Source organism: Phocoena sinus, chromosome 1, assembly GCF_008692025.1.
Source record: "Phocoena sinus isolate mPhoSin1 chromosome 1, mPhoSin1.pri, whole genome shotgun sequence".
NCBI classification, from domain to species: Eukaryota; Metazoa; Chordata; class Mammalia; order Artiodactyla; family Phocoenidae; genus Phocoena; species Phocoena sinus.
The window spans coordinates 149,760,039-149,770,646 of NC_045763.1; the positions used below are offsets into that span (position 1 = coordinate 149,760,039).

The 10,608-nt window shown below is 52.6% G+C and overlaps 1 protein-coding gene across 1 annotated transcript in view; it reads left to right on the forward strand.

Moving 5' to 3' along the window:
- PLXNA2 (plexin A2) overlaps positions 1–10,373 on the forward strand; it is a 221,125-nt gene extending 210,752 nt beyond the window's left edge. Inside the window, 4 exon segments of the mRNA XM_032634123.1 lie at positions 922–1,091; positions 3,626–3,838; positions 4,513–4,663; positions 5,353–10,373. Coding sequence (XP_032490014.1) covers positions 922–1,091; positions 3,626–3,838; positions 4,513–4,663; positions 5,353–5,448 — 630 coding nt within the window. The 3' untranslated portion in view covers positions 5,449–10,373.
- Positions 10,374–10,608: the final 235 nt, after the last annotated feature.

A 10,608-nucleotide genomic window follows, 5' to 3' on the forward strand; every position in this document is an offset into this window, starting at 1 on the left:
CTAACCCCAGATGCTCATGGAAGCGAGGCAGCAGCAGTGCTGGAAGCTATGATCTAAAGCTGTGTTCTAGCCTCCCTAGCAGAGAAAAGTTTGCCTGTATATGCATAGCAATCATCCAGCCCGTATTTGCCAGGACTGTCCCCCACTGACCCCACAAAAATGTGGCTGAAATTCTAATACAGTGGCATCTCAGATTTGCTCCCTGAAGTGCCTCAGAAATACACCATCAGACCATGTGTCTCAAATTTTGCTTTGCCTAATATGCTAATAAGAGACCAACAAAGAGACACCAAAAGGTTGGACATTTTCCTGACCTTCAGAGGTGATTTTTGAACGAGCAAACTGTGGGCCCCAGGCCCAGCCTTGTCCCTGCCCCAGGTACCCTCCAAGGCCCTGTGATCAGGGCTGTGTCTCAGTGTTCTTGGACCTGGACCCTTCACCCAGTTCCCACTCCAGACACCGCTTATCCCAGGCCACTAACATGGTGAGCCCTTCACACCTTCCCGTGAGACCCTCTGCAGTCCTGCCCTGTTCCCGCTGGAGAGGTCCAGCCCTCCATTTTGTTCTTTAGACACCCTCTCGTACCAGCCTGTGCCCTTCATTCCCCGTTGGAAGCCTGGGCTCAGAGCATTTGCTGTCTTCAGTCCCACTCCCCACACCCACACCCGCCTGCCACGGACACAAGCAGAAATGTGGCATGTGGCCGCAGGTTGGAGGAGGTTCTGGCCAGGAATCTGCAGCCCATTCAGTCCCTCCCACCTCCCTAACACCCACCCCCACCCCCACTCCCACCACACTCTGCACAGCCTGGCGTTGTAGACAAATCTCCAAGGCAGGATCGGTCCAAGGCACCATCTGGTCTGCCCGCCTGCTGCCCGTCCCCCTCCCCCACCTCATACTTTCCCACCACCCCTCCGCCAGGGCACGCTGCAGAAGTTCGTGGACGACTTGTTTGAGACCTTGTTCAGCACCGTGCACCGGGGCAGCGCTCTCCCCCTGGCCATCAAGTACATGTTCGATTTCCTGGATGAGCAGGCGGACAGACACAGCATCCACGACACAGATGTGCGGCACACCTGGAAGAGCAACTGGTAACCCCCTGGGGAGCCCAGGGAGGGCTGCAGCCTGGCGAGGCTGCAAGCTGCGGGGCGTGAGAACTAGCAGGGACCAGGGAGATGGGCGGAGCCTGTTCTCTGCTGTGGCTGAGTAATCCAAGGCTCCCGGGACAAACATATGCTCCGCAGAGCAGATGTGGTCCCCAGGCGCCAAGTGGGCCCTGCTGGGCATAGAGCCTGGCACCAGGACAGAGCCCTGCCCTTCCAGGCTCAGAGCCTTCTCCGGGACGTGCCTCGTCCTCCCTAACTTCTGGTTCTTAGGAAAGGGAGCTGGAGGAACCTGCACAAAGAGCCACGTCTGAGACCTAGCAGCAGAGCTTCACAGACAGGCGTTGTGGGGCATTCTGAGCACGGCAGAACCTAAGGCACTTCCTGAAATGGGGAAGCCCTGAATTAAACTTAGACCCTGGGGAAGTTGGCCAGTGCTGGGAGAGAGCTTGCACCTGCTGTAGACTTGAGCCCACCAACTACGAGGTTGTCATTGCAAACGTGATCCCTTGAGGCCAAGTGATTACCCCGGCGCCATGGCTTTCAGGAAGCAGCAGGCAGGACGTCCTGCAGGCGTGACTGTCTCCCCTAAGGTAACCTCCGCAGCCAAACCCAGCAGTGGGAGAAACAGCTCCTGCGGGCTCTTCACACAAGACGTTTCTCTCCTGGGTTTTGAACCTGGACCACAGACCACGCTGAAGACCGACTTTCAGGTCACAAAGGGCCTGGCCAAGAGCCGGAGTAAAAGCCTTCCTTCAGGAAAAGAGCACAGAGAGGGGAGAGAGGGGGTCCAGGCATTTGGGTTGGGCAGACAGCCCACACAGCTGTCTGGAGTCAGCCATCTCCTCGGAAAACAGAGCCGGCACAGATGGGCCCCGGCTGTTATTTGGAAATCAAAAGTCCTAGCAACCAGCAAAACACTTTGGAAAAACCCAACCCCGAACCCCATATATTCCTTCTTTTCCGGGGTGTTGTGGTTGCCAAGCGCTCCAAAGTCTGCAGCTTTGATCACAGTGGAGTGAAATGAAGAGGCTCTGGTGGTCGTGGGGTGAGGAGCCTCCAGTGCACGTCACTGGGACAGGCCTTTCATTCATCTGCATTCCCAGGGCCAGGGCCATGGCTGTTCCCTTTGCTTAAGCGGATCCTCAGTCCAGCGCTGGGAGTGGCAATTTCAAGGGAATCGAGAGGATGTTCTGGATTATCCCCATCTCTGTGCCCTCTGTTTCTGGCCAGGCCCAAGTCATACAAATGCTCTAACCTGGAGAGCAGACTCTGCAGTTGTGGTGGGGAGAGTCCCCTTAGCCAGACCTCAGGTCCCTAATGTCCAAGGAAAGACTATTAGAAGCTTCCAAAGCTGCCGGGGGAAGGGGAGGTAGAAGAGAGGAGTCACCTCTCAGCCCAGGCCACTCCCTCCAGGTTAAGGAAAGTGAGTGATCCCGTTACATTTGGAAAGATAAGCAGAAATCATAATGGAAGGACTTGGAGTGGGCACAGCTGATCTTTCCCAAGACTTGGCATGAACTGAGACATTTGGGAAAGTTTGAGGTCCAGGAGAATCAAGAGAAAATGAAGGAGACGGGGGAGGGAGGTTGGATGGCTGAAACATCTCAGGCCCGAAGGACAAGCCGGGGACAGGGCTCATTCCACAGAGGATCCAAAAGAGTTAAGGGCCTGCAGGCAGCTGGAGGAGAGGGCCAAGTTGGAAAAGGCAGCAGAAACAGCAGCTGTTCTGGTTTTGAAGGGGAGTAAATGGACTTATCCTCCTCATGGCCTAAGGAGCAGAGAAAAAGCATTCTCCTCCGATTATAAATTCCCAAGTTGCAGAAAGAACTCTCCTAACGACTGATCAGTTCCTCTTGGGGTGGGAAAAACTCGGAGTCCTAGTGAGACATTCCCAGCGTGCCAACAATGGCCTCCTCTTCTTCCTCTGCCCCTGACCAGATCCGAGAAGGCCCCGGGGAGAGTCGTGAAAGAACTGCCCCCAGGGGAGCCCATTCCTCAGCCCAGCCAGGCCGGGCCAGCCCTGGGAAGCGGCTGGGCGGCCGGGCCGGGTGGGGAGCACAGGTGGCGCCCTTTGTGCCCACTCGGAGCCCGTGCTGGGGCTGCCACTGCATCCTTCTGGATAATGGCCACAGGCATTGGGAAGGGACTCCGGGAGCCTGGGGGCTTTGTTTGAAGCTCTGAGAAAACTGTGCAGCCCTCTGTACTTGGGCTTACCTGGGGACACAGAGGCCTTTGGAAAAGACCTCCAGGAGGGAACGAAGCCACCCACGCCCACCTCTCAGTTGTTAGAGAACAGGGTCAGCACCCCATTAGGGTGCAATAGTGCCTCTCCTTTTCTCCCAGCGTCAGTAACAGCTTAGCCTAAATTGGCAGCCCTGGCTGGACCAGTTTCCTGTGACTTCATTCTCTTGCCCTTCCAGAGAGAATTTGGCATTTGTGGGGGAGGGAGGAATGTTAGTGAACAGCATGGGGCACGGCCAAGGTACAGCCCTGAGACTCTGCTCTGCTGTTTCCTACAGCCTCCCTCTGCGCTTCTGGGTGAACGTGATCAAGAACCCCCAGTTTGTCTTTGACATCCACAAGGGCAGCATCACGGACGCCTGCCTCTCTGTGGTGGCCCAGACCTTCATGGACTCTTGTTCAACATCAGAGCACCGGCTGGGCAAGGACTCCCCTTCCAACAAGCTGCTCTATGCCAAGGACATCCCCAGCTACAAGAGCTGGGTGGAAAGGTCAGTAGCACCCTCAGGACAGGCCCGTGGCCCTGAATGCCTGCTGCATTCCCTCCTCTGGGCTTCACTGACCGAGGACTCAAAACCATGTTTGTGGTGCCTTTGGGACCTCACGATCACCTTTTTCTCTCTTGTCCAAAGTTCCTGCTGGGGGAAGAAAGGGAAGCTTTGTACCCTTCAAGTCAGATCATTAGTATTCTAATTACCATTTACTGAGCACATGCTAAGCACCCAGCACTGTGATAAAGATGTTGTATGTATCACCTCACTAAAATATCCAGCAGAGTTGTAAAGTAGGTATTATTATCATCCCCATTTTACCGAGGAGGAAACTGAAGCACAGAGAGGCAAAATAACTTACCCAAGGTCACACAGCTAGCAGGTAGCAGAGCTGGAATTTGAATACAAGGAGTCTGGTCAGAGTCTGGGCTTTTAACTGCCCTGGAAAGTTAGTCGTTAGGGAGAACCAGTCTCCAGGCCCCAACCTTAGGGAAAACCAGCCTCCAGGCCCCAACCTCAGCTTGAGGGAAGAGGCCAGAGGAAGCTTCGTCAGAAGAGAAGTAGGGAAGCAGGAGCAGTTGGGGACAACTGTGGTCTCAAGGGTTCTGGGGCCAGGGTAGGTATAGGCAGTATTTGCTGAGTCCCCACCAAGGAGCCTGTCCTCTGTATGGCAGATACTACGCAGACATCGCCAAGCTCCCCGCCATCAGTGACCAGGACATGAACGCCTACCTCGCCGAGCAGTCCCGCCTGCACGCCGTGGAGTTCAACATGCTGAGTGCCCTCAATGAGATCTACTCCTACGTCAGCAAGTACAGCGAAGAGGTGAGTCAGGGCCCTGGGAAGGACGCACTCAGGGGGCAAAGCAGGTTAAACAAAAAGCAGGGCTCCATCCTTTAGTAACAGCAACGGAGGGTAATTCAGAAAACACATTCACGGAGTCAAAAAGTCATCACCGTGCTTTTAGAAGGCAGCTGATCCTCTCCTGATTCATTCAGCGCTTTCTCACACCTTCCACTGTCTTGCCTTCATTGTTCATGCAATATACCACGCCTTTATTTAATAATGTAATTGTTTTTCAGTTCAAAGTGTACGATTAATTTCACCCAGTCTTAAACAATGAATCAGACCCTTCTTTGCAGTTGGGCAGATGCTGTCAGTTACATTTCAGACGGACAGGTGGACATGACTAGATCCTGAAGAGGACAGCTCCAGAGAATTCACAAGTCATGCGTTAGCACTGTACCTGAACATGATCGTAGTAATAATAATAGCTAACATGTAGTACTTGCTATAGGCTAAATGTCATTTTAAATACTTTAGATGTGTACATACACACACATACATGTATGTATGACATATGTATGTCATACATACATTCAATTAATCGTTTACATTATTTACGGTTATATTCATTAGGGCAGAAGGGAAAGGCAGATAGAAGGATATAGGATTCTGGAAAATGGCCTCTTCCATGCTGAGTCTGCCCCCCCCACTTCGCTTTTCTTCCTCAGCTCATTGGGGCACTCCAGCAAGACGAGCAGGCCCGGCGACAGCGGCTGGCATACAAGGTGGAACAGCTCATACACGCCATGTCCATTGAGAGCTGAGCGATGGAGCCTCCTGTTCCTGGGAAGAGGGACCCGTGAAAGCTGTCACACTGAGCATCTCAGAAGGAAGGACAAGTGAAGGGGATCAGGCCCCAGCGCTCGCTGTCCCCTGAGACCCCCTCCCGGGGAGAGGGGAGGACCCCTCTCCCCACGCCAGCCAAGTTCCGTCACAGCCTGTTCCTGCAGGGAGAGACCGGGGGTGTCATCCACCCCATCCCCCCCGCGGCGAGGACGAGAGGGACGCCAGGACCCGGAGGAGGTGGCTCTTCAAGCTGAGAGGCACGACTGAGCGCGGTTCTGCCTCTGTGACTGCTGCTTTGCATGAAAACTCATTCAGTGTATATTGGGGAAATAATGAGAACTTTATTTAATTTTTTTTTAAGAAAAAGGAAAACCAGAAATAAAACAAAACAAAAAGCTTCCCTGTTCATCCCGTCCAACTTTCGTTTAATTCTGATTTCTGTCCCCCTTCCTTCTTTTACCCCTGTCCCTCCTTCCTCGTATAACTCCTGGTTCCCAATGCCGGAAAAAGCCTACAGAGAGATGCTGAGAGCAAGCAGAGGGAAAAATGATTGTTTCCTTAACTTTGGAATTGTTTTTTTTAAAAAAGTGAGGAGAAGCATGAGCACAAGTTGGCACTAAACACTTCGCAAAAAGAGAGGCCAGTGAGACCCGAAATTATCCCGGCAGCCGTAAGAGGTGGGGAAGGACTCACTAGCCTTTGCACAAGTGGCAAAGCCATCGAGCGGCTCCACCTGGCTGACTGGAAACAGCTTTACATACGCACACCTGTGTATTCTCATCTCCAGAGGACGTATGTGTCTGTCGAGTACCAATGCATTTTGCTACTGTTTGGTTGTTTTGTTTTATTTAATCCCAAACCTCAACAAATGAGGAGCTGATTTTGGTACTTTTCCTTTGGGTTTCCCTAAATTTACTACCAGAAGCGGGGGAGAGGTGGGCCTCTCCGAGACCAGAGGCCTGGCCTCCCTGAGGATGCTGGGCAGCTCTGCCTTACATCCGTCACTGTCATAAACCAGGCACCCTGGGGAAAGGCCTTGGAGGCGCGTGGGCCAGGCCTCCAGGAGATTCCATTTGAGAGCTGACCTGGGGATATAGGTGTTTGGCTTTGGATTCTGCTCCAATCCGCCAGTGGTTTCTTGCAATTAAAAAGAAAACAAAACTCAAACACTGTTTACAGCAAGCAATACTTGAAGAGCATAGGTTCGAGAAGCTGCAGTATTTATTGTTGTGCTTTCTGTCTTTTATTCTCTCGTGCCTAGAGAGGGGAGACAACCCTTCGCTCGTATGCGGAAGCTCCTGATCGTCTGAGCACTGGCCTCGGTAGAGATGACTGTAGCATCCCCATGTTATGTCTTCTTCGGCCTCTCTTTCTGCCTCTCATGTCCTTATGAGTTTGAAGGACAAGTGGGCAGCTTCTCTCTCTCCTGCTGACACCTAAATCCATGGATGACCATCCGTCCTGAGTGTAGTTTCCAAATAAAGAGACCAAAGTTCCACACCCTGGTCCTGAGGCCCCATGGAAGGCAGTGGGAGGCATCCAGAGGAAGACACCTCCGCTGGTGCAGGACCCTAGTGACCGGACAGCCACCAGAGTTTCCGGGCCTCCCACCCTGGCAAGAATCCAAGCAGCTAGCTCCAACTTCTCCGCAGGCAGCGTCGGAGTGAGTGTGAAGGAGGACAAGAGAAAGGCAAAGGGGTGGGAAGGGAGGCAGCAGGAGAGGACCAGCCTACCCTTCCCACCTTCTACTTTACAAGGGGCTGCAATGCTGGGAATCGGGTCCAGCCACCCCCAGCGATACCAGGCCAGGGTCATTTCCTCTGTAATTAACTCTGGGCCCTGGCTTCTCTGTGCCCTGATTTACCTCCAAACACTTCCAATTTCCAAAAGCTCTGCTGACCACATTGGATTGCCAGGAAAGGGCCGGGGGAGGGGTAGCTCTGAGGGCTGGCTTCCATCGCTGGGGTGTGGCTTTGCATCACTCTGCTAACCACACAGCAGACATTGCCCGGTCCTGGCCTCAGCTCCAGTTTCTTGCCTGGATGCAGCCGACAAATGGGAGAAGAAAAGCATTCAGCAGAATACTCAGGAAACTCGCTGTTTTCATTATAATTCACAGCCAGCCATGTGAAGGCCACTTTCTTCTGATAATCCACTTCTGTTAACGTTTCTCTGGGCCCTATTAATAGCCTGAAAGAAATACTAATGACTGGCCTTCTGCACTAAGCCAAAGTGTTTGCCCTTCATTACCCAAAGCTTACCAGCTCAGAGCCCATGATTTATGGAGATGAAAGGCGAGGAGATACGGCAAGAGGAACGTGAGCAGGGGACTCTTTGCTGCCTACAGAAAAGTGCAGCCCACCCTCCTTTTACTTCCGAGCTCTGAATGAAGGTTTTCTGATCACACCACTGCTCAGACTGGCATCCTGGGCTTTGCCCCACCAAGAAGTAAAAGTTAGACATCTCAACTGCGACCTGTAGGCATCTACCCGGGTGTCTCCCAGCAGCTACTCTTGGTGACCATTCACCACCCCTGGGGATGCTTCCTTGAAGGTTTTGGAGGAGTGGGAGAATGATGGAGGCATGGCCGCTTGGACAGTGGAGAGGAGAGGCGCCAGAGCTGGCCTGAGAAGCTTGACCACATTTCTCAGGATTCCATGAGAGAGCTGGGGAATGTGGGCTGGCAAAGGCTGTGGCACAGGGGCGTCCCTAAGGAAGGAATTGAGAGAAAGGAAAACTCGACTGGACTCAAGTCAGGCCATGAGGGTGAAAGGATGGAGAGCCTTGCTTGGCTTTGGGTCACCAAGAGTGCATGCCCTGTGGGATGGGAGGGGAGGGAGTTAATTGGCCTCTGTCCCCACTGTTATCCGATGTGATGTGAAGATATTTTGACCTTGTGTAAGGGATAAGTATTAAAGTCACGTTCCCTCCCCCACATGAAGTCATCCGTCTTGGAGGGAGGCAGAGAGGGACTTCTCTCTCGAAGGTTGATCCAGCTCCATTTTGTTTCACTGGTCTGCACAAGAGACAATCTTCTGGAAAACGGAAAGGAAAAGCACCCCAGAAATGTGCTTGGCAAGACAGAGGGTGCTCACACACAAGATAGAGATGGACAAGCTGTCCATCTTGGTGGAGTGAGTCCCTCCAGCTGGCCTGCTGCTGCCTACCGCCCAGCAGGGGCTCAGGTGCTTCTGTGCTTGCCCTCCTACAGCTCTCCACAGCCCATCTCTCAGAACCATTCCTGATCCACTACTGGCAGAGAGCTCCCCCTCCTTGAAACGTTCAGTCATTAGAAGCACGGATCCACTGGGAACCTCACTCGCGGGGTTCCTGTATTCATTCATTCAGAGAACATTTCTGCGTAACACTGTTTGCAATGGCCCTGCTCCAGGTGCTAAGAAACAGCAACAAACGAGACCAAGAAGGGCCTTCTTCTAGCAAACTGACATTCTTCGGGCTGCTGGTTCCTGCCACCAACTTAGCCCGCATAGCTCACCTCCCAGACCTGCAGAGGGCACAAGTTTTGTAGAAAAGGGAGCCAGAAGAAGGAAGAAAGCCGACCCACCCAGCTGCCTTACCTCGTTCTGGGGACAGTCCTGAGAGCCATGAGAGCCCTTCTCATTCCCACTGCCGCTGTCTCTTCTGGTGGCACTTCCCCTGCTGCTTGAGCGCCTGGCCTCCCTTTATTTCTACCAAACGAGGACAAGAAATAGCAGTGGAGGCCCCTGGCCCTGCTGAGCATGAAGCAGAAGCAACGGATGGGTGAGCTGGACTACAATGGTCTGGGCAGCACAAATTGAGAGTGTTTGAAAGCCACTGGCTGATCAGTCTCCAGGTGCATCCCAGTTGCCACACTGCCCCCATTAACCTGCAGCCAGTAGATACTGAGCGGGCAGCTGCCCTCGAGGAGGCCACTGTTCCCAGCCACGCTGTCCTGCCTGAGGTTCCTGGGCCCTGGCCGCGGGCAGGAAAGAACTGAGCCTCAGTGATGCGGGCTCTGTGGGTGAGAAAATGCAGAGGAGTTTAGTGGACACAGGGCTGTGGGAGCAGGTCCTCTGGGGGGACTTGGGAGGTGAAGTTCAGGGCCTTCTGGTGCCTTGTCTCAGGAACACGCTTTGAGAAGATGGCGGCCTCCTCTTCATCACCCCAGTCTCTCTTCCCTGTCTCTTTCCTTTCTTCTGGTTTCCCCAAGAGTGAAGTTTTAGCATCTGGGGGCTCCGTGATGCCAGGGATAAAAGATAAAGTTTCACCCTTGGTATTAGGGAGGACCTGGGGGCCAGGGCCTCAGCCCTGTCAGCAAACTGGAGATTCTGGGCCTTTCATGGACATGCCCATCGCATTCCCCTCACCCTAAAGGGACTCTCCCCTCTATCCTTTCTGCAGTGCAGCCCGTGCCTCCTGTCCTCACCTCAAGGAGATGGGAGGCATCGTCTGGATTTCAGTCAAGGCCCTGACTCAGGCCTCGTGTACTCTCTGCGTTGGCATTACAGGTGGAGAACATAATGGAACGTAGTTCCCCCTACAAAGCAGATGTTCCCAAGTGTGTCAGGGAGGGAGGGACAAGCTCTTTGTACCACGAGACTAAGGACCTGAGCCCACCTGCCTCTCCCCTCAACTTCTCCTACCCAAACCCACTCTTCTTGACACACTGGAATCTGTATTATATATTTTTTTAAGAAAATAGAACGATAGCTGTCCAGTTTTGTTGTTTTTACAGGTGTTGTGGAATAAAAACTGTAAGAAAATTACGTATTTAAAATGTTCCAATAAACTGGGGTTTTTTTTGTCATTCTAATATATTACTGTGTACCTATTGTAAATATGAAACACTCCTATTTTGCAAGCCAAGGACACAATTTGTACTGTTGTTATATATAAATAAAGTTTACCTTAAATCTTCAAATAAACCTGGTTGTTCAGTAGCGTATATGGAGAATAACATTTCCTGGGCATATTTAAGAAGCAGGGTACTCGTGGGAAGATGAGCTAAGTTGTTTTGAGGGACTTCTAGAATTCTCTCTGGAGCCGGAGCTTATTAGTGTCCAGTTATCAGCGTCAACACACCAGCACTCACACACACACACACACACACACACACACACACACACACACACACGCTCTGGCTGTACCAATGGGTG